This window comes from Raphanus sativus, chromosome 4 (assembly GCF_000801105.2).
Source record: "Raphanus sativus cultivar WK10039 chromosome 4, ASM80110v3, whole genome shotgun sequence".
Classification (NCBI taxonomy): Eukaryota; Viridiplantae; Streptophyta; class Magnoliopsida; order Brassicales; family Brassicaceae; genus Raphanus; species Raphanus sativus.
The window spans coordinates 37,883,884-37,907,842 of NC_079514.1; the positions used below are offsets into that span (position 1 = coordinate 37,883,884).

The following is a 23,959-nucleotide window of genomic DNA, read 5'->3' on the forward strand; positions in this document are numbered from 1 at the left end:
TTTTACCGGATCGGATTTGGTTCGGATTTTCGGGTTCGGTTTATTTGCCCAACCCTAATACAAACCTTTTTTTTAATGAAATCACTATTCAATAAGCCCCACCGAAAGTTTCTAGACCACAAAGAAGTGAAACAAAACTAAATCAAAACTTATGTGTCTATACGAAAATAAAGGATGCTTCTGGGTCGTTTCATTGGTTCGTTGGAATCAATTATGACAACTTAATGTTTTCTGCCGCCCACGCGGTTCTATTAAACCGACCTTCTTCTTTCCTATATATATGTATGCATGACGACTATATATATGATCATCATGCAAATAACAACCCATCTCAATATCTCACACACGTATACATTCACCTTTACGTACAGTTTTCCCTTTGCTTTTGGAAAGAGAACTTACAATTTGTCCGAAGAATGAGTCAGTTCAGCCAAAACCAATCTGCAGGTTTCTTTTATGTTCACTTTTCTTACAAGTATAGGCATCTAATATATGTCAGCCGTGTCATGATTAATCATATTTCTAGAGATTGTATGGTATATAAACCAACGTGAACATATGTATGTGTGTTTATAATTAGGAGCTTATCAAACGCCACCAGCGTCTATCAGTCCCTATGTCGCACCGGCTCCTGCCGGTTACCCAACGAACGACACTAGTCAGGCTACTATGGCTCCTGTTGAGACAAAGTCTAAAGGTGATGGATTCTGGAAAGGCTGGTAAGTTTTTTTCTTTTCCTCTAGAACTTTTTAATTATAAGTTTGTTTGGTTAGATATTGAACCGGATCGGTTATTATGTGATGAATGTTGATTTTTTTTTTTTTGCTGTTTTTAATTCTGAATGCAGTTGTGCGGCCATGTGTTGCTGTTGTGTCCTCGACGCCTGCTTCTGATTTCAGAGGAGTTCAATGGTTTATTTGTTATTCGTGCGAATGATTTGTATTTTGCTTTTGTTGAACCATGTTTGGGATTTGAGTAGTTTATGATATTTGGAATCTCTTCCTAGTTGTTAATTCGATTCCTTATAATTAATCTTTGGTTTGTATTGTTGAATTTATCATTTTTCAATCTATATTTCAAAAATAAAACAATCAATGTTGGTGTTGTTAAAATAAAAAAGATGATCTACAACAAGTTTTAATCCCGATAAAAAAAAATTTCAATTAGTTTTGGACCATTTCCAAGCAAGATGCAGCGAAGTTATCTGTCTCAACCGGATTGATATCGATGCAAACAAGCTTTTCTTTGCAACATTTACAAACACCATTCTCATCCATCTCCGTCCTTATCACATTCCATTTGCCTTTCCCAAGCCAAACCTGTCCATGCCACCCACCACCACCGCTCACAACCCCATCCCTTGTTTTCATCACATCTAGGGCAGATCTAGAAACAATATTCACCTGGTGCGAAACTAAAAAACTCTATAACTACATTTACAAATTTAATTTTTTATCAGGGGTATTTTCAAAAATTTGATACAAAATTACACTAACTAAAAAGTTTATTGTGGGCAACTGCCACCCACTCACAAGGTAGCTTCACCCCTGATCACATTCCATTTTTCAACTCCAGCTTTCGTAGCTGTTTTTAAAACACTCCTCAAACACTATATAGAGTTGGAGAGGGGGGGAGCTTTGATCTTGCTGCTGCTTTTGACTCTCGTCTTTTAAAACTCCAGGAGAGGGTCAAAACACAACAAAAAAAAGTGGGAGAAAAGGCATGTTTTCTCTAAACTTCCATTTCCTTAGTTAACTGATCATCATGAGTCCAAACGTGCGTGCTTGTCTTTTGGTTAGTTGTGTCATCTTTGTTGATTTTTTTTGTCTACGCATGTTTTCTCTTTCGATACTTGGTATCTTCTGTATCTTTTTAATCAGCCATTTTTTGGTCTGAAACAGGGAAAGTCAATGATTCGTGTCTGCATAAATTAAATATCGCTAGCTTCATTTTCCAAGTTCCAGCTCAACTTGTTCAATTGAAATACGAATTTTTTAGTTTTGGCAAGTTAAACTTTTTTGAGAAATTATTACTTTCCCACTTTTGTGTTTTATATTTACAGTTGAGAAGAAGATTGTACGGTATAACTAATAACCTCTATAGATTAATATTCAATTAATTAATGATTTAGTATCCGCGAGGTCAAACACAAGTTAGCCAGTAAAACAAGATTAGAAAGTTAAATCTTTTATATGAGCTTATGAAGAAAGGAAAAGGTAAAATATCTCAACCAGTAAAATATCTCAATATCTCTCATTATTTGTTTCTTGTAAAATTACTAGTATGAAGTTTTTCAGATATGATATGAACCACAGATTAAATATAAACGCATGAGATGTTAAATGATACTCTATAGTGACCATTAATATCAGTATAGTGATTCACTTTATTTAACCAATTAGAAAAAAAGTGAGGTCACAACTTATACAAACTTTCTAATTAAGTATGAGAAACTAAATCTCGACCTGCACAACTGTGCGGGTGATTATTTTTATTTTATATATATAATTATTTATTTTACATAGTTAATTATGATACTTAACATATTACAAATTCTTTAATATAACATTTTAAATACAGTAATTTTATAGTTCACATGGAATAACTTAATTTTCTGTTTTAATTTTTCAGTGATAGCATATATTAAATCATGTGACAGAAGATTCTAAACTGAAAAATTTATTGAGTAAGGATCAAAATTTAATTGAAAAATTGTTATATTAAATTAATATCATAAATTTAGTAAAAAATTACATGACATTAGTTATAATTACAAAATTAATTAGATATTTAAAAAGTTTGATTTAGTTAAAATGAAATATATATTTAATTTTCAAAAAACACGAAATTAACTAAAAAGTAAAAGTTTTGTTTAAATGAAAAATGAAATATACATTTATTTTAAACAAATACAAAATTAATTAAATATTTAGAAGATTTAATATAGTTAAAATGAAATATATATTATATTGTAAAAAAAAGATGTGAAAATATTTTTATTCATATACAATTTGAGAGGAAATATAGGAATATCTATTTGATTTGTTTGTTATAGAATAATTCAAATAATGGAAATATTTATACAAAAAATAATTTAATCAACTTTTTAAGGATGGTCCAAATTAAAGAAATCACACATGAATTAAGTCATGACTTCTGTTTTAATAGTATAGACTAGAGTTTTGACCTGCATGGACATGCAGGTATATTTTTCATTTTATAAAATATATATAACTAAATATTTAAATATATAATTTACATTTTAATGTTATTATATATTTTATAGTTACATAGCTTTATTGTTTTAAGTTTTTTATTTGACATAATTAATATATAATGATTTGTTGTATGTATTCAAATTGTTTTTTTATTATTACACCTAATATATTTTAAAGTTCGGTACAATAAATTAATAATTTGGAATTATTAAATAGAAAATCACGTACAAGATATATTTTAATACAATTCTACATTTTGCATACAATATATTTTTAAAATTTATTTAATTATACTATAGAAATGATATTTTTTGAATAATTTATGTTTTCATATTTTGTTTTAAAAACATACTTTAGCATTTATAATGTTATTATAGTGCCTAATTTTATATGTAAACACATTATTCTGTTTAATTAGTTCAGTCCTAATATTTTTTAAAAATTATGCATTACAATATCTATTATATTATTTTAGTAACTTTATTGATATATGATATTTTTTGATGTTATAGTATTAAGTTAGTATTATTTTTTATTTTTTATTAAATTAAGATTTTAAATATTATATTATTTTAAATATAATATTTAGTCAATATAAATTTGAAAAATTACGTAACTATTTTGAGTTTGGAAGATTATATGACTTTTAATTCTTCTTGTTATTAAATTAATGTATTATTTTGTTTAATAAATATTAAAATTTCAGAAACTTTTTCATATTTTTCAACAAATTTTGTTATAATTGTAAATAAAGAATAAATTTATTTTTAAAATTATTTTCTATTGAAAAATATTTAATTTTCAATTTTTTAGTAGCATAGTTTTTAAATAACACATGAATTACAGGTTAGTTGTATAATTAATATTTTGTTGATAATTATTTTTAGATGATATATTATTGGGAGTTTCAAAATAAGTAAAATAAAAATATATTATTATTTTTAGATAATATGTTGTTGTGAGATAGAGAATATACATTAGCAACTCGTTTTTAAGGTGTAAAAATATACATGATAGAATTTCTAATTTAATACAATATATTTTAAAATTATAAAATTTATAAAGTATAGCATATCTTAATATTTAATTAACATTAATTTATAATAATTTATAATCACGAAATTAGGTATTATTTATTTCATAAAAGATATTTAAAAATATTTGGTAAGATTTTATTAGATTTTTTCAGATTTATTTTTTGATATCCTTATTAAGTATTAAGATATTTTGAAAATAATATATATTTAATTGATTAATGTAAATAATCAAATCATATTAACTAATTAATGAAATGGTCCAATATGACTTTTGTACGGTAGATTTGTTTGTACTTCTCTTTTAATAGAGAAGATTTTGTTTAATAAATATTAAAATTTTCAGAAACTTTTTCATATTTTTCAACAAATTTTGTTATAATTGTAAATAAAGAATAAATTTATTTTCTATTGAAAAATATTTAATTTTCAATTTTTTAGTAGCATAGTTTTTAAATAACACATGAATTATAGGTTAGTTGTATAATTAATATTTTGTTGATAATTATTTTTAGATGGTATGTTATTGGGAGTTTCAAAATAAGTAAAATAAAAATATATTATTATTTTTAGATAATATATTGTTGTGAGATAGAGAATATACATTAGCAACTCGTTTTTAAGGTGTAAAAATATTACATGATAGAATTTCTAATTTAATACAATATATTTTAAAATTATAAAATTTATAAAGTATAGCATATCTTAATATTTAATTAACATTAATTTATAATAATTTATAATCACGAAATTAGGTATTATTTATTTCATAAAAGATATTTAAAAATATTTGGTAAGATTTTATTAGATTTTTTCAGATTTATTTTTGATATCCTTATTAAGTATTAAGATATTTTGAAAATAATATATATTTAATTGATTAATGTAAATAATCAAATCATATTAACTAATTAATGAAATAGTCCAATATAACTTTTGTACGGTAGATTTTTTTGTACTTCTCTTTTAATAGAGAAGATTATTTAATTTAGTATTGGTTAGAGATTCATGTTGAGAAATTCCGATAATGACATATAGTCCTATGCCTTCGTATGTTGGAGGATGTCTCCGTATTTTGAACATGCGAAAACCAGTGCAAGGCACCATATCTGAATTTGGTAAGCAAGATACGATTACCTAATAAATTATTGCTTACTGGCCTATGTGATAATGTTTTTTTTATCAGATTTTTTCTAGGCAAATCGTAACTATTGCTTACACCAAAAAAGAATCCTAACTATTGCTTATTTTTCTGATTTCTTTATTTATGGGGAGATGAATTATAACTATTTTCTCAAGTAAATTTCTTTTTGATTGAATAAATTGATGTTTACCACTTTAAATATTTCTCAGGTAATTTACAAAAACAAGTTTGAGTACATAGCATACTTCTTAACAACGATTTGACTTTGAATTATCAATACTATTAATTCAGGAACCCTTTTATGAAATTACCCTTACTCTTCCCTGGTATATTACTTTTTGTGCCATCACTTTTGTCTTAAAAAATAAAAGTCATTAAGGATAATTTAGGAACTGAATTTTTGACCACCTAAATAACCTAAAATCTAACCATCATATAACTAATTATCCTAATTTCAATACTAATGAATAAACAAATATTAAAAATACAATAACTTAATTAATACTCTAAGTCACTCGAAATTGATCCAGATACCAACCAACGGACTTTTCCAATCATAATAACACCATCTAAACCTCTCACATATAACAAATCAATTATATATGCCCACTGGTACAAAACCTATAAATATATCATTTAATTTTGTTTTTGTTAATGACAATGTATAACTCTCACATATATATATGTCCAATGGTAAATAATTATTTAAAAAGAACCGGATAAAACAATGATAAATTTTATTTTTGTTAAGTGGATTTTTAATAGAAATAAATATTCACACAAAACTCTCTTAGTTTAACGGATTTTAAATAGGTTATTCGATTAAAAATATTTATTAAATGTGATTTTACATAAAATCAGTAAAGACCATAACCCATTTGTACATATATATTTAATAGAATATATCAAATTTATTATATTCAAACATCTTTCAAAAAATTTGTTCGGTTTTCGGTGCGGTTTGGATTTGATATTAGTTTTCGGATATGACACTTTAAAAACCGTTCGAGTATATAAGCTAGGCCATGACATTTCGGGTATCGGTTTGGTTCGGATATCTCGGGTTTCGGGTAGTTCGGTTAAGGGGTTAGACTATCCATTTACTACTTGACCTGTTTTCGGTTCGGTTCATACAGTTTCGGATTTGGTTCGGTTCGGATAGTAAAACTAGGAACCGAAAAATATCCAAAAACGATTCTCATTCGGTTCCGATTCTGATTTGGATAGTTCAGATAGTTCGGATAAAATATCGGTTATTTAAGATAAATATATAAATAATTAGGATGAATTAGATAAAAAAAACTTGGATATTTTGGATTACTTTGTTTACTTTGGATAAAATTATCCGAATACTTTTGGATAATTTGGATAGTTCGGATATTTTATAATAATTTATTTATTTTTAAATGTTTTCAGATTTTAAATAAAATTTTAAGTTATAAATATATATTTAATTATGTTATATGTATATATAGTTAATATATTTATATATTCGGATACCCCTTCGGTTCTCGGTTCAGTTCCGGTTCAGTTATTTCGGATATAGAAATATGGAAACCATTCAGATATTTAAAAGTCTTCGGTTCGATTTTTGTTCGAGTATTTATGTTCAGTTCCTGTTTTTTTGCCCATGTCTACAAGCCATGTTTAATAGAGGTCTAACAGAATATGATTCTTTGATTTTTGGATCGATTCAAGTTATTTGAGTACGAATATTTTGACTATTTATATTAAGTAAATACTAAGAAAATATAATATGTTGCAAATTTTAAGAATAAAGTTTTAAAAATAATTTCTTAAATACATATAGGACAAGTGTGTAGTTATGTAAATTGACACATTTAATATAGTTACCAAAATTATATTAAACTAAACTAATATTCAACACAAATATGATTACAAAAATACACAAATTTTTTTAAAAAATTCTCAAAGAAAAATTATACCCGCCCTGTGAAAGGGCGGGTCATGGTCTAGTTTTTCTATTAAAAGATTCGTTAATTAGGACTAAAAATTGGAAAACAGATACAAAATCACAAGGTTCAATATTTTTTGTTTAGATTATCTTATCTCTTGTTAATGAGTAGCACAAATTTATATGATATTATTATACGTCTATATATAATCAGATACTTCCATTTCCATAACAGTTTAAATCTTATTTTCATCATTAAAAATCCAAACGTCTCTCCTTTGAATACCCCTAAATTACAAAATAAAGAATATGATGAAGAACATGAAACTCCTACTCTTCTTTATCTCCATCTCCCTCCTCCTGATCGCGGTTGCTGAAGCACAGGGAAACCCAAAATGTCAATGCTCACAAGACCACGACCAAGAAAACAAAGCCGGAGCTCGGAAATACAAGATTGCGGCCATTCCTGCCGTTCTAGTAGCCGGAGTAATCGGAGTTCTATTTCCTCTCCTAGGCAAAGTTTTCCCTTCTTTGCGTCCAGAGACACCTTTCTTCTTCGTCACTAAAGCCTTCGCTGCAGGAGTGATCCTTTCTACAGGGTTTATGCACGTCTTGCCTGAGGCTTACGAAATGCTTAACTCGCCGTGCCTGACTTCAGAAGCATGGGAGTTTCCGTTCACAGGATTTATTGCGATGGTCGCTGCGATATTGACGTTATCAGTGGATACATTTGCCACTTCGAGTTTCAGTAAATCTCATTGCAATGCGTCGAAGACGATCCCTGATGGAGAAACTGGCGAGGTGGTCGTTGACTCTGCCAAGGTGCAGATGCTTCGGACAAGAGTTATTGCACAGGTTTGTTGCCTCCACGTTTAACAATCATAGCATTTGCGTTTTCTAGTTTAATGATTTTTTTTTCTATAATAAAAAGAACGAAAGTCTACGAATTTTTTTTTTGTGTGCAAAAGAAATGAAATGAATTGACAGACAAAGATGAATTTCTATTTCCATTTCAATTTAATGGATGTACTGCTATTGCTTCGAATCGAAAATAATTGTTCACATGGAACTCATATGGTAACATTTCTGTAAATTTAAATAATTTTTGATTTTTAGGAAAACGGATAATAACTTTGATAAAACAATACAGCGAAAAGTTGTTTTCATTTTATTTAAATAAACATACACTTCCAAGATTATTTTAGTGCATGCATCGATATATATATATATTTTCAACTTAACGTGCTTTATTTAGGATAATATTATTTAAAATTACAAGTTCATGCATTTCTGAGAGTTTATTTGTTGTCAACGAGGGCTGTTAGATTGGGACCATGTGAGATTTGATTCTCTAGAGAAACCATCACGTGTTATATTGAGTCCGAAATTTCAAATAAGAATTTTTCTTATGTATTATCTGAGAAAAAAAAATCATGTAGTGTAAAAGTGTACGTTGTCTCAGAAACTAATATATTCTTGTGTTTTATTAAAACAAATTCGAGATAGGTATTGGAGCTGGGAATAATAGTACATTCAGTGGTAATAGGAATATCACTGGGAGCTTCACAAAGTCCAGAAGCTGCAAAAGCTCTCTTCATTGCCTTAATGTTTCATCAATGCTTCGAAGGTCTTGGCCTTGGTGGTTGTATTGCTCAGGTATCTTTTCTCTATTGATTTTCGATCCTTCATTAATTAATAAGCTCCCTCTCTATATATAGATAATCAACATAAGCTTAGATAATTAATATGATATATATACATGACGAAACTTTTTTTTTTTGTGACGAAACATATATCTGTCTATATATCCTCTTGTATATTTTGAAGAGTTGCGTTATTGCATAGTTGTCGGCTTGTCGATCGCACACGTTTTCACTTCCATTTTTGTTATTGTAGGGCAAATTCAAGTGTTTGTCAGTAACAATAATGTCTGTGTTCTTCGCGATAACGACTCCATTAGGTATCGTTCTTGGAATGGAAATAGCGAATACGTACGATGAGTCTTCTCCAATGGCTCTGATCGTTCAAGGAGTATTGAACGCTGCATCCGCAGGTATTCTCATCTACATGTCTCTGGTGGACCTTCTCGCAGCAGATTTCATGCATCCCAAAATGCAATCCAACACTGGACTTCAAATCATGGCACATATTGCTCTTCTTCTTGGTGCTGGCCTCATGTCTATATTGGCCAAATGGGCTTGATTATTTTCTTATTCAACACTCAATTGTTTCTTCTTTTTGTCAATCATTTGTTCTTGTTTCTCCTTTAAAAAAATATTTTTTGAGATCTCTATTTTCTGGACCACTTCATGTATACATGAGAAAATTTATTGCAATGTAGGTATAGTAATTCATGCCCCAGAAAAGTAAGAAGCCCTGATTTGTTGCTTGACTGAGTGTGACTTGTAATGAACTTATGTTATACTCCCTCCGTTTCTTAAAGAGTGTCGTTGTGACATTTTTCACACAGATTAAGAAAGTTGTTGAAATATATGTAAGTTGTAATTAATTATACCTCTTTGACCAATAGTATTTTAGATAAATAAAATTATTTATAAAATCAATGCAGTTTACAATTAATTTTCAGCTGAAAATTAGTATAATTTACATTGGAATTGTAAAGTGACACTCTTTGTGTAACAAGAAAATGAGCTCAGAATGACACTTATTATGAAACAGAGGGAGTATTTATTTGTGTGTTATATAACGTTTCTTATATATAGCTAAGTAATTTGATTATACTACAGTTATTCAACTTGTAATGACCTTATGTTAAATATTTATTTGTCTGTTATATAACGTATCTTATATATAGCTAAGTAATTAGATTATACCAAATATGCTTCTACAGTTGCATTGGTTTTTATTACCTCATGTCACACACGCTATATATTAGCAAACTATACATCAAGAAGAGTTTGATAAAAAATCTAAATAACTAATAAGTTTTTTTTAACATTTGTCCATATTTTCTTTACGGTAGATACCATTTGTCCATATTTTCTTTTAATTCTCATTTTATTGCGCTTATTTTGCTTTTTAGTTAAGACTTTTGTATATCTTCTCAAAAAGCTATTTCGATGCTTTATAATTGAATAAGTTTTTTTTAGCTATTCATGTTTATAATATTAACACTAGGAATATTATTAAGGCAATTAGAAGCAAATGAAAAAAAAAACATTTCAAGCATAGACTTACTAAAGTGAAAAAACAAACTTCAAAAAGATTATTTCCAATTGTAAAACTAACTATATACTTTAAATATTTCTATAGAACAAGATTGCCAGCTTATGAAATAAGCTAATGAACATACTAATACTACACTTAATTTGGCAATTGAGAAGCTATAAAATCGCGGAAAAAATGTGTCGTTTCAAAGAGATTTCTAAAGAGCCATTTACATAAACAGTTTTTAGAAGACTCATTAAATTAAAATTGAAACTTATCCAGAGAAGTAACAACACCAGTTAAAATGAATAGAAACTCTTTAATGCATCCTCATAACTTTTACTACAGTTATCAATATTTCATATATAAACACAACGCCATTTTATCGTTGACCCAAAGATTACATAAATATTTATAACTGATTTCTATCTGGTTTCCAAAGTTTGAAAATGATTTGCTCTCTTTTTCGTCATTGTTATCGTTCCAATACCGCCGCGGATGAAGAAGAATCATCAACGATTAATCAGTCATCGTTAGTTACGTACTCAGAGCGAAGCACATATGGGGATTCCAAACGGTGGCGACCGTCGTTGTATCCCATTTTGGAGAACGACAGCGAGAATGATCACTCAACGGCGAAGGTCTTATTCGCATGTGATAAATCAAAGGCCAAAAGAACGACTTCGTTTAGATACAAATTAAAGAGAGCCTGGTAAGTCATCACGCATAACCATATTATATTCTTAAAATCCATATATTAGGTTACACAAAAAATGCATAATCCTTCTTTTCAGTTACCTGAAATTCATTTTCCTTTTAACATTGATTGTATGTGAACATCCCTATGATGAGTTTGCAATATTTTTGTAAGTTGTTTCATAGCATATAACTTTCTATTTATCAGTTTCGTTATGCAAAAATGTTTACTGTTTAGTTAACAATTTAATTAATTAGGAGCATGTTTGTTTCTAGTTTTTGGTTTAGTTTTTTGTTTTTTTTCTAATATTTAAAAAATAAAATAATTTAAAAACATGATAATGTTCTTAAAAATAACAACCACTACATTTTGATAAAGTTTAATGGTAATTCTTTAAATATTTTATTGATATTTATTTCATTTTGTCAAAATAATGTATTCATTATATAAAAAAGAACTAAAAATACATCAAAATCAAAATCTAAAATTAAAAGCCAAAACTAAAAACTGAAAACCAAAAGCAAAAACCTAAAAATTAAAAACCAGGAACTAAAACCAAAATTTAAAAACCAAAAACTAAAATTAAAAAGTAATAGAAACAACCACCACTTAGATATAACCCGTCTGCAATTACTAAATTTATAAATATTTAAAAATGTCCTATAAATATTTTTAAATTTTTTTAAATTTATTTTAGTATTGTTTATCACAAATTCAAAGTATTTGTAAAAATAATTATTTATTAATGGTAAATTTTGTGATATCAAATTTGCTTTAGAATTGAAATTATCCTATTAAAGAAATGTACGTGACCAATGGACGGTGTTTCTCCCTATGAGAATCATAATACTTGTATATACCATTTATAAGAATGCAAACTCTAAAATGCTCAAAATATTGCAAACTCATATGAAAATCAACGTTAGATTGCTACAGAACGGATTCTGTATTTTTCTTTGTGGAAATAAATTTAATATGATTTTCAAGAAATTAATGATAAAGTTGAAGATATATTAACCATGTGAAACATGAATCTGGCGTAATGTTAATAATTCCAACATTTGTGACTTGTGTTTTTCTTATGTTTAATTTACCTATGAATTCACTAAACATCATCTTTATAAACAAACAATATCTGCTGATGTGCATGTTTTATTATTTTTGTTATGTATTGTTTGGTCTCTACATTCAAAGTATGTTTTGATCATGCTTTGATGTAGAAAATTTATATCACCATCTTTAGCAGAAATGTCATTTATTTATTTTAATAAAATATAACAGAGTACTTTTTGATAGGAGTATTGCGCTGTCGGATATAAGAACCTCGCCGGGATTGTCTCCTTGTCCAGTTGCGCATCGACTTCTATAATCTTATGTTCTTTCGGTAATGTGACACAGATATTTAGTATAATGTAAATTAGTATTTATTGCATATTTTTATGTTCTTAAATGGGGTAAACGAAATAAAAGGTTATTGTCCATGCTAATGATTTTGTGCTTATTCATTCTGTTTCATGAACACTATTTATATATTACATTTTATTCAAATGATTTTTTTAAATTATACTTTAAACAAGCAATCAAATTAAAAACCATTGCAATCAACAATTAACTCAAATTACAAAGGTGATTTTGATTGTTCTATATAAGTTTATCTTAAGAGATCAAAAATTTGAGTTAAATATTGCTTGCAATAATTTGAGTTTAGTTTTAAGATTCGTTATTTTATTAAGTGGTATAGTCAAAGATGTTATAGTTATACCAAACAAAAAAGTTCTATTGAGATAATTCAAATAGGAAATTACCTTTTCATCAACAAAAGCATAAATATTTTAATACTAAGCTAAAAGAAACTTTATTAACATACAAATCATATAATTAATGCAAATCAATAGAGAAAATCTATACTATATATACAGTGATATCTACTAACACCAATTCAATTAAAACATTTTAGAATTTTCGCATGTATACCAAAATTTCACCATAATTTTAAAATAATAGGATCATAAATTTTTAAGGGGAGAAAACACTTTTCCATATTTATTTCAAAATTGAATCTTGACTCATATACTTCTCTCTTATTTTCCTATAGATTCTCATTAATGATATGTATAATATAGCTACATTATATTATATAAATAATGATTTTTGACTAAATCAACATTAAGTTTAAAAGTAAATAATATAGCTACTATTTAAATAAATAAGTGACCCCTAAAAAGAGTAGTAATCCTTCGTATATGATAAGGGTGTATATAACAACAAACCCAAATGTTGTAGAAAACAAACAATAAACCCAAATCTCTTCTCAATATTAACACTTGGGATAGTTTCAAATGGTTTTTTTTTCTATTCCGTGGATGTTGTTGTTGTTCCTCCACCACCACCACCACCGTGACTGATCAGCCTATTCCGGTGGTGCTTTACTCAGAAGAGTTAACACAATGGAGACCGTCCTTAGCACCGATATTGGAAGATCAAGAAACTGAGTTCGATTACCATGTCACACATGTGAAATCAGAAAACAAAAAGAGGAGTGCGTTCAGCCGAATAATAAAGAAGTTCTGGTGTAGTGGTAACATACGTTCTGCTAACTTTTCAGTTTTAGTTATTATTTTATTAATTTTTAATACTTGTTTATTATTTCTTAGGTAAATAGTTTACAGTGATGGAGAGAGCATGGCCGGGAGTAACTTTTTCCAAATATTGGAGAGTAGTGTATATGTTCATATTATTCAGTAGTTTGTATAAGCATCGTTGTTATACCTTAATTATTGTTTGATTAGTGTGTTTGCGAGGGACAGACAGCTCTCAAAAAGGACAGGCAGCTTTCAAAGAGAAGAGAGTACAAAGCAACCAACTTAACTTAAAAAAAAAACTATTTGCTCCATGTAAACAGTAAACAAGGGAACGGATTAGAATATCCAAACAGAAAATGGTTATCAATAAAATCATGTGATGATGAAATAATGAGAGATTATAGCCAAACAAAGTCTCAAGTCATGAAGTACCTACCTAAACACTTACATAAGCTTCACATTATCTACATGGTCTAGAAATATGTGAACTCTATCCTACTCTGACACATCCATTCCTCTCGATGTTGAAGTAGAATAGGCACAAAGGTCTTGGTGGATAGCCTACCGACTTCATCACAAAAATAAATATGATCTCAAAATAAATATCCAAATACACTAAGAAATAATCAATATCTAAAATAATTCTCTATTACATTTCAATGTGACAGTTTGAAGTTTTTTTTAGATTTTAGTTTTGTTTTAATTGAACATGTTTTCATTTTATGCTCATTTATCTGGTTTTTTTTTCTATCAGTAAATACTTTTACTTTTCGTTTGATTTTGAATGATCACAGTTGATATCTTTTCTTATTTTGAATTGATTTTACTTATGTTTTGGTTATAAAATAAATAAAAATCAGGTATTTTAAAACCGAAAAACCGATTTTACTTATTTTTTGTTATAAAGTAGATGCAAATCAGATATTTATAAACCGAAGAATCGATTAAGACCCGACCCCGAAAGTACATCGGGTTGTACCAGTTCTTTGAAATTTTACTTACTCCGATCCGAACCGATAGAGCCTGAACCGATCGTGAACCAAACTTTCATATAACCCGAATGAGACTGATTTTGATAAACCCAAAAAACCGAAACCTGATTGAACAAAACCAAAACCCAATTAGAACTCCGATTGTCCATGCCTAAATTTAGCGAAGCTAAAGTTTTAGGCCACAAAATTATGTAAGATTTTTAGAGCCACATTTTTTAAAATTTAGAAACATTATTTTGATTCCACAACTTTATAACTACCATTTCATCTATTTGACTCTGGTTCAGGTTTTATGAGCATCTCTTCGTATACAAGAACGTTATTTGACTCTGATTCACACCAAGAACAAAATCAAGCAAATCATAAAGACGAGGTTCTTTAGTGAGAGAATACATAAAAGGATTTGATAACCAAGTAGCATATAACGTAACTTAGAACAGATAGCCAAACAGAGTCTCAAGCTATGAAGTACTTAAACACTTACATAAGTGTCACATTCTCTACATGGTCTAGAAAGATGTGAACTCTAGTATACTCAGGCTCATCAATGCCTTGGATTTCGACTCTAACGACAGTATTCTTCTTGGTATTGAAGTAGAATAGGTGGAAAGGGCTTCGTGGACCACGCTCCGACCTCATCACAATCTCATTTGTCTGCGTCATTCCAACAAAGCCTAACATTTTTCTCCCAACAATATCCTTCCACGAAGGAGGCAATACATATGTATGCTCAGACCAGTCCTGCTTTTCGATATCTTCAAGTACCCACAGGTTAACACTTGTACTGCTTTCAATAATGGAGTCGTATACTCCAGACAGAAGTAAACCTAATTTACCATTGTAGTTTACCATAGTTCCCTTAGTGAGAAATTTCTTGACTTTAATATAGTTGAGCTTTTCAGATCTAACGTCAAAGCAAACTAAAATATGAGTATTTGTAGAAAACTCAATAGTTTTATAGTACAAAACACCATTGATGCATCTCTCTTTGGAATATTCAAGATGATGGAGTACGCGGTCAGTGTTGAACAGTCTCTGTGACAGCTTTCCCCTTTGTAGTGTGATTACTTGATGCTCCTCATACTTCATGTTGGTAGGTCCATAACCTACTTCTGATACGGACAAAACCTTGAATTGTTTATCAATAGGATCATACCCAAACAAATTCCTTGACTTAACTCTCCTTGTCTTCACCCTGGTTAAAGGTAATAATTGTCCTGTGCTAGGGTTACATATCACCGGCACCGAATACTTTCTTTTTTCTCCGATCCACTGATGTGTAAGACCCATCAAGCCTTGATCAAGCCCACTTATTTCAAACGCACCATTACGGAAGTAGGCATCCAAAGACAGCTTCATATAACAAGACGCCACTACTGGAGACGGATTCTCATCCAGATTTTGCGGCTGAGGTGCCGAGAAGAAGAACAAGTCACCGTCCTTTTGGCAGGCGAGTAACAGCTTGGGGAGAGCACATGACCTGCTCAAGAACAGCTCCGTGAAATCTTGACGGCGAAGTATGGAGGACCAGGTCTTTGAAACGCACCGGCATATTGCTATTGACTTCACGGGTAACCTCGAGAATATCTCGAAAACGAGATCAATTGGGATTGGTAGTGAGTGGTCTCTTCCATTCTCTAAGGTCTTCGATCGCTCATTACGTCTTTGAGTGGTCTTCATGGCGAATACACTGAGTTTAAAACCCTAGACCGACCACTGCGACTTTGCCTTTGCTCTTATAGTTTATCTCAGCAGGAAAGTAAACCCAAGATTAGGGCTCGCCCGTAAAGATCTCGTTAATATGATTTTATAAAAAAAAACTATCTTTTTTTTTAATTCCTTTTCTTTTTTTCTGGAAATTTTCCATTTTAAAATTCTTAACTATAATTGCAATGGAAAAAAAAAACTATCAACCAAGATATACTAATCAAAAGAATCTTCTCATAAAACCCTTGTAAATTTCCTAATACATTATTATTGTTTTTGTTGTATTTTCCAAAATTACAAACAATTTTTATTTTTTAAGTAAGGAAAATCTTTAATAATTATGTTTCATATTAATAAAATATGACAATGAAATCCAAACGCATCACAATTTCTGTGATAAATCAACCATGTTGATCCTCTTCGCTGCAGGTGGCAGACCCGTCTCTCCTATAAGGTTAGAAAGACTATAGTTAAAAACATTATTTTGATTTCTAGTTTCAAGTGGAGTTGTGCATTTCGTAGATGTATTTGTACATCTTATACTAAGATAGAACTTTCTCCCAACTAGGAGTTAAAAGTTGCCGTACATAGGATGCGTTTAGCAAGTGCGTTTATTATAAAAAAAAAAAAAAAAAAAAAGTGAGTTTATTATGTGCGTCTGCTGCAGAGTTAAAGATCTAGCAATAAACTTAAAAGAGACGTAACAAAAATGAAAGGATAGAGTTTCAGTGTTCTGGATGATTCCGTAGAGGTCAAGTCATAGTACACCAGTAGTCTCGTAAAAGAACATCAGGTCTCGTCTCCAATTGTTGAAGAAGCTTTGGTATTACTCTGGGCTCAATGCTCGTGATCTGGGCTATTCAAAACAGATTGTCAATTGCTCTTAGAAACTGGTCTTTTTGTATATCATCAGCTAAAATCGGTTCTCAATAAACAATTTGTGGGACTTTTTGATTCCACAATTTTATAACCATCGTTTCTCTCTTACTCTGATTCAGTTTTTTTTGAGCTTTTCTTTGTATACAAGAACGTTATTTGACTCTGATTCACACCAAAAACTAAATCAAGCTGATCATAAAGACCAGGTTCTTTATTAAGAGAATACACAAAGGGATTTGATAACCAAGTAGCATATAACTCACCATTTTACAAAATGTCTTTTCTTCTAAAGAGAGGAGAGTATAAAACAACAAACTTAACTTAAAACATATAAGCCAAACAAAGTCTCAAGTTATGAATTAAGTACTTAAACACTTACATAAGTGTCACATTCTCTACATGGTCTAGAAAAATGTGAACTCTAGTATACTCAGACAAATCGAGCCCTTCGATTTCAACTCTAACGACAGTATTCTTCTCGGTATTGAAGTAGAATAGGTACAAAGGACTCAGCGACCTCATCACAATCTCATTTGTCCGCGTCATTCCAACAAAGCTTAACAAGGCTCTCCCAACAATATCCTCCCACAAAGCGGGCAATACATACACATGTTTAGACCACTCCTGCTTTTCAATATCTTCTAACACACACAGGTTAACACTTCTGCTATTTCTAGAAAGCCATCCTTCAGACCAAACTAAACCTAATTTACCATTGTAGTTTATCATAGTTCCCTCAGTGAAGAATTTATCAACTTTAATAAAGTTGAACTTTTCAGATCTAACGTCAAAGCAAACTAACACATGACTCTCTGTAGACATATCAATAGATGGATAGTACAAAACACCATTAATGCACTTCCCTCGCAAATGTGGATAATAACAGAGTTCGCGGCCGCAGTTGATCATTCTCTGTGACAGTTTTCCCGTTCCTAATGTCACCACTTGATACTCCTCCGCCACAGGAAGGACACTTCCCTGACTTACTGGCATGGACAATACTTTGACTTGTTTATCAATAGGATCATACCCAAACAAACTCATTGCCTTAACTCTCTTCGTCTTCACTCTAGGTAATAGTAATGATTGTCCTGTGCTAGGGTTACACATCATTGGCACCAAAGGCGGCTCCCTTCCCTTTCCGATCCACGTACTTGTAAGACCCACCAAGCCATGATCAAGCCCACTTAATTTAAACGAACCAAGGAGGCAAGCATGAAAGGAAAACTTCATATGATAAGTAGCCACTACAGGAGACGAGTTCTCATCCGGGTTTTGCGGCTGAGGTGCCGAGAAGAAGAACAAGTCACGGCCTTTTTGGTAGGCGAGCAAGAGCCTGGAGAGAGTACAGGACTTGCTCAAGCTCAAGAACAACTCCGTGAAATCTGAACGGCGAAGTAGGGAGGACCATGTCTTCGAAACACACCGACATATAGCTATTGACTTCAATGGCAACCTCGTGAATATCTCGATGATGAGATCAGTTGGGATCGGTAATGCGTTGCCTCTTCCATCCTCTGAGGTCTTCGGTCGCGTATTACGTCCAGTAGTTGAGGAAAGTTCTCCGGAGAGGTGAGGCTTACGCCGGCTTGTTTTCATGGCGGAGATAATGAGGTCGAAACCTTAGAGAAACTCGCGAACATGGGGGTACGTAACAAACAACTGATTAGCTTTTGCTCTTCCACAATTCCTACGTGAACCACCAACTAATTACCTAAATAAAAAAAAACAACTGATTAGCTTTTGCTCTTCCACAATGTCTACGTTAACGCTTTTGCTCTTCCACCATTTCTACGTGAACAACCAACAATTGATTAGCTATTTTAATATTATTGTTTTCAAATCGAATATAAATATCATAGGTAATTTTTTCTGATTTGATTTTAATGTATAAGATTCATATTCTTTTATTTTATTTTATTTTCAATTGTGTTTCTACTAACACAATTGAAAAAAATATTGTTTGTAACAAAATTATTTTCTTATATTTTAATCAAATTTAATTTTTGTATTACTCTTTATATAACACCAACTATTTTCAATTGTGTTTCTACTATTTATTGAAAAGTAAAATATACAAAATTATGTTTACTTGTTTATGTGGTTAAATATCTTCAATCATTTTATTATCAGTATATTTGGTAAATCTAATTAACAAAACTTTAGTTTTTAGGTTCGGTTGGTTTAAAACTGAACCAAACAAAACTATTAGGATTAATATTTTTTTAACCAATTGGTTTATACATATATTTTGGTTTGATTGTATCAGTTTAGATTCGGTTTAATTGATTTAGTTTGGTTCCGTATTTTGTCCACCACTATTTATATTTAGTTTAAAATTACAATATATTTTTAAAATTACTAGTTATGAAATTATGGATTATCAAATTTTAAAGTATTATCTGAACTGTAATAATATAATTACAAGACAGATGGATATGCAATGTTAATTGACCCCTCAAAAGTGTTTTTAAAAGTTGTAATCTTAAGCTTGTATTAATTAAAAAAAAAATTTGCTTAGTTGTCACTTAATTATGATGTCAATTTGGCTTACGTGGCATAATAAGAATCAATTGAAAATTTAGTAATTCCAAAATCAAATTGCTAAGAAAACATATTAATCCAAACATAAATGTATATGATATAATAAGTTTAATACTCGACAATCTTATTAAATTAATAATTGGCGATCTAATTAAATTGAAATCTCTTTAAATGGCTTAAGGTTTATTTATATTGTGATTCAACATAATATTTTTTTTAAAGTATAAGATATACTCGTAGTCTGTATTACTTTGACAACAATTTAAATCAAAATTTGCTATATATTATGGTCTAAATATTGCATGATTTTGCTATAAATCGGAAAGTAATGATTTTTTAAGTGTTACTTTTTATTAATAGCAAAGAGACGTTTTGATATAAAAAATAGCAAACAGATGCAGCTATTCAAAATTATTCTGTTAATAAAAGAAAAAAAAATATTGTTCGGTTCTCAGGTTTTCCTTGCCTACATAAATTTATATAAAGAGTAATACAAAAATTAAATTATTTTGTTATTACCAAACAAACTTATATATCAAATGTTTACTTGTTTATGTGGTAAACATAATAAAATGATTGAAGATATTTAACCACATAAACAAGTAAACATAATTTTGTATATTTTACTTTTCAATAAATAGTAGAAACACAATTGAAAACAAAATAAAATAAAAGAATATGAATCTTATACATTAAAATCAAAACCAGAAAAAATTACCTATGATATTTATATTCGATTTGAAAACAATAATATTAAAATAGCTAATCAATTGTTGGTTGTTCACGTAGAAATGGTGGAAGAGCAAAAGCGTTCACGTAGACATTGTGGAAGGGCAAAAGCTAATCAGTTGTTTTTTTATTTAGGTAATTAGTTGGTGGTTCACGTAGGAATTGTGGAAGAGCAAAAGCTAATCAGTTGTTTGTTACGTACCCCCATGTTCGCGAGTTTCTCTAAGGTTTCGACCTCATTATCTCCGCCATGAAAACAAGCCGGCGTAAGCCTCACCTCTCCGGAGAACTTTCCTCAACTACTGGACGTAATACGCGACCGAAGACCTCAGAGGATGGAAGAGGCAACGCATTACCGATCATTTGTAACAATATATTTATTTTAATCAAATTAAAGTTATTGAAAAGAGTAAATTGTTTGTACATATATTTTTATATAAAGACAAAACATTTTATTATGTTTACCACATAAACAAGTAAACATTTGATATATAAGTTTGTTTGGTAATAACAAAATAATTTAATTTTTGTATTACTCTTTATATAAATTTACGTAGGCAAGGAAAGCCTGAGAACCGAACAATAATTTTGTTACAAATTTGTTTGTAAAATGTTTGTACATATATAAAAAAATAAGATTTTATACATTTATAAGAAAATTAAAACTAAACAAATGTTTGTAAAATTTGTACATATATAAGAAAATAAGATTTTATGATTAAAATTATAATTTTTAAAAAATTGAAAATTTTGAAAATTTTCATAATAAAAATTATATAATTAAGCCCATTTGGATTTGGACTTGAGTAACCAATGGTCATTAAACGCATTTGACATCGCTATTGGAGAATGACAAAGGCAGGAACATGTGTTTCAAAACAAAAAGTGTTTCAAAGAAAAAAGACAAAGGCAGGAACACAAGTTGGTCAAAGCATCATCATACTGATCTATTTCACAAAGTAGCTTTTCTTCTAAAGAGAAGAGAGTAAAAAGCAACAAACTTAACGTAGAACGCATACACAAACTAGACAAACAAGCCTCAGGTTATGAAGTACCTGAACACTTACATAAGCTCCACATTTTCTACATGGTCTAGAAAGATGTGAACACTATCATACTCAGACACATCCATTCCTTCGACTGCAACTCTAACGACAGTATTCCTCTCGGTATTGAAGTAGAATAGGCACAAAGGTATTGGTTCAATACTCACCTGCCTCATAACAATCTCATTTGTCCGCGTCATTCCAACAAAGCCTAACATTGCACTCCCAACAATATCCTCCCACAAAGCGGGCAATACAAACGTACGCTCAGACCATCCCTGCTTGTCGATATCTTCTAGTACCAACAGGTTAACAATTCTACTACTTCTATAAGCGCAGGTAGATTTTCCAGCACGAAGGAAACCTAATTTACCATTGTAGTTTATCATAGTTCCCTCAATGACAAACGTCTTAACTTTAACAAAGCTGAACTTCTCAGACCTAACGTCAAAGCAAACTAACACAGTAGTCTCTGTAGACATATCAGTAGATATATAGTACAAAACACCGTTGATGCATTTCTCTCTCAAGCTTGGTTTGAAAAAGCGAGCGTTTTTGGCGCCATGCGCCTTGTGGCGAGGACCTCATCGCCAAGGGACCCCATTGCCAGGCGTTTTACATAAAACCCTCGCTTTATGTCGCTTTTCCTCGCTTTTGTTATTTTGCTAAAGCGGTAAAAACGCCGCTTTGTTGTACCTGTACCAAAAAATAAGATTTCATTCACCTTATAGGCATGTAGATGAGTGTAACCCTAATTCACCTAATTGTGTAGATTTCCCACTAAGCTAGGATACAATCCCACTAACCCTAATATTTCTTCTCTTATATTAGCTTCTCTTCTCTTGAACTTACAGCACTAGCTTATCATTTGCAAGGTTGTAGTTGATTAGTAGCTTATCATCTTCTTTACGTCACTAGCTTATCACTAGCCTATCATCTTCTTTACGTCAGTAGCTTCTTCTAATTACTTGTTTATATCATAGTTTCTTCTTCTAAAGTCAGTAGCCTTTTTCTGTAATATAAGTTTATGATCATGTCTTGTACATACTCAATAGCTTTTTCTCATTCGATGTTTATTTATGTTGTACTAACGCTGGTATTTTTTCATTTGGTTTGTTCCTATATGAACGTTTGAGTTTTATTTATGGATTTGGTGTTTTTAGTTCATGTCCTAGCATTCTTGATTCTTGTTTACGTAATATATATATAGCTATGGGTTTGCAGAGTACCTTTGTGTTGCAAGTACACAAGGCGCTGGCAATGTGGCGCCATGGCGCTAGGCGCTAAGCGCCAGCCTCCTTGCGTCATCTCGCTTTGCGCAATTTCAAACCAAGCTCTCAAGTAATGAGAATTACTGAGCATGCATCCACAATCGACCACTCTCCATGACGGCGGGTTTCCCGTTCCTAATGTCATAACTTGATACTCCTCAGCCACCAGTTTGAGAAGTCCATAAAACTTTTCTCCCCACACAGACAACACCTTGACTTGTTTCTCAACAGGATCATACCCAAACAAACTAGTTGACCTTGTCTTCTCCCTGGTTAAAGACAAAGATTGTCCAGTGCTAGGGTTACATATCACCGAATATGCCCTCCTTCCATTAACACCCACCAAGCCGTTATCAAGCCCAATTACTCCAAACGCACCATCAAAGGACAGCTTCAAATGATAAGTGGCCACTACTGGAGGCGAATTCTCATCCGGATTTTGCGGCTGAGGTGCTGAGTAGAAGAACAAGTCACCGTCCTTTTGGTAGGCGAGCAACAGCTTGGGGAGAGTAGATGACCTGCTCAAGAACAGCTCCGTGAAATCTTGACGGCGAAGTAGGGAGGACCAGGTCTTTGAAACGCACCGGCATATCGCTATCGACTTCACCGGCAACCTCGAGAATATGTCGATGATGTGATCGATTGGGATCGGTAGTGAGTTGACTCTTCTATCCTCCGAGGTCTTCGATCGCGTAATACGTCCGGTGGTTGAGGAGAAATCTCCGGAGAGTTTACGCCGCCGTGTTCTCATGGCGGAGACAATGAGGTTGAAACCCTAGAGGAACTCACGAACGTTTTGCCTCTGCGCTTCCACCATTTCCAGGTGAAACGTGTGGAGAAAGGAATGCCAAAAAATTATCTTAATGGGCTGAGAATAAGCCCAAACTTAGGGCAAATTTACATACAAATTTTTCATTTAATCTAAACCAATGCCTTCAATATATTAATTTTTTTTTTTTTTTTTTTGATCAAATTCAATATATTAATTTACTTTAGGCAATTCATAATGAGTCAAATTTTGCATAATAATATT

At 30.7% G+C, this 23,959-nt stretch overlaps 6 protein-coding genes across 6 annotated transcripts; 2 read left to right on the forward strand and 4 right to left on the reverse strand.

The window, feature by feature from the left end:
- Positions 1–298: 298 nt before the first annotated feature.
- LOC108852780 (protein CYSTEINE-RICH TRANSMEMBRANE MODULE 6-like) lies at positions 299–1,095 on the forward strand. The gene is made up of 3 exons (XM_018626263.2): positions 299–447; positions 581–719; positions 848–1,095. The coding sequence occupies exons 1-3, from the start codon at positions 417–419 to the stop codon at positions 891–893; spliced, it is 216 nt and encodes a 71-aa protein (XP_018481765.1). The 5' UTR covers positions 299–416; the 3' UTR covers positions 894–1,095.
- Positions 1,096–7,579: 6,484 nt separating this feature from the next.
- LOC108853275 (zinc transporter 3-like) lies at positions 7,580–9,604 on the forward strand. The gene is made up of 3 exons (XM_018626706.2): positions 7,580–8,166; positions 8,818–8,967; positions 9,208–9,604. Exons 1-3 carry the CDS (start codon positions 7,621–7,623, stop codon positions 9,511–9,513), a joined length of 1,002 nt encoding a protein of 333 aa, XP_018482208.1. The 5' UTR covers positions 7,580–7,620; the 3' UTR covers positions 9,514–9,604.
- A 5,521-nt stretch (positions 9,605–15,125) lies between these two features.
- LOC108853279 (F-box protein DOR-like) lies at positions 15,126–16,553 on the reverse strand. The gene has a single exon (XM_018626709.2). The coding sequence runs from the start codon at positions 16,428–16,430 to the stop codon at positions 15,231–15,233; it is 1,200 nt and encodes a 399-aa protein (XP_018482211.1). The 5' UTR covers positions 16,431–16,553; the 3' UTR covers positions 15,126–15,230.
- A 985-nt stretch (positions 16,554–17,538) lies between these two features.
- LOC108852627 (F-box protein DOR) lies at positions 17,539–19,146 on the reverse strand. The gene has a single exon (XM_018626126.2). It carries the CDS (start codon positions 18,933–18,935, stop codon positions 17,712–17,714), a length of 1,224 nt encoding a protein of 407 aa, XP_018481628.1. The 5' UTR covers positions 18,936–19,146; the 3' UTR covers positions 17,539–17,711.
- Positions 19,147–21,498: 2,352 nt separating this feature from the next.
- LOC130510541 (F-box protein At5g65850-like) lies at positions 21,499–22,169 on the reverse strand. Its single transcript, XM_057006949.1, has one exon. It carries the CDS (start codon positions 22,135–22,137, stop codon positions 21,673–21,675), a length of 465 nt encoding a protein of 154 aa, XP_056862929.1. The 5' UTR covers positions 22,138–22,169; the 3' UTR covers positions 21,499–21,672.
- LOC130510540 (F-box protein DOR-like) lies at positions 22,033–23,822 on the reverse strand. Its single transcript, XM_057006948.1, has 2 exons — positions 22,885–23,822; positions 22,033–22,351 (listed from the first exon to the last, which is right to left on the reverse strand). Exons 1-2 carry the CDS (start codon positions 23,675–23,677, stop codon positions 22,182–22,184), a joined length of 963 nt encoding a protein of 320 aa, XP_056862928.1. The 5' UTR covers positions 23,678–23,822; the 3' UTR covers positions 22,033–22,181.
- Positions 23,823–23,959: the final 137 nt, after the last annotated feature.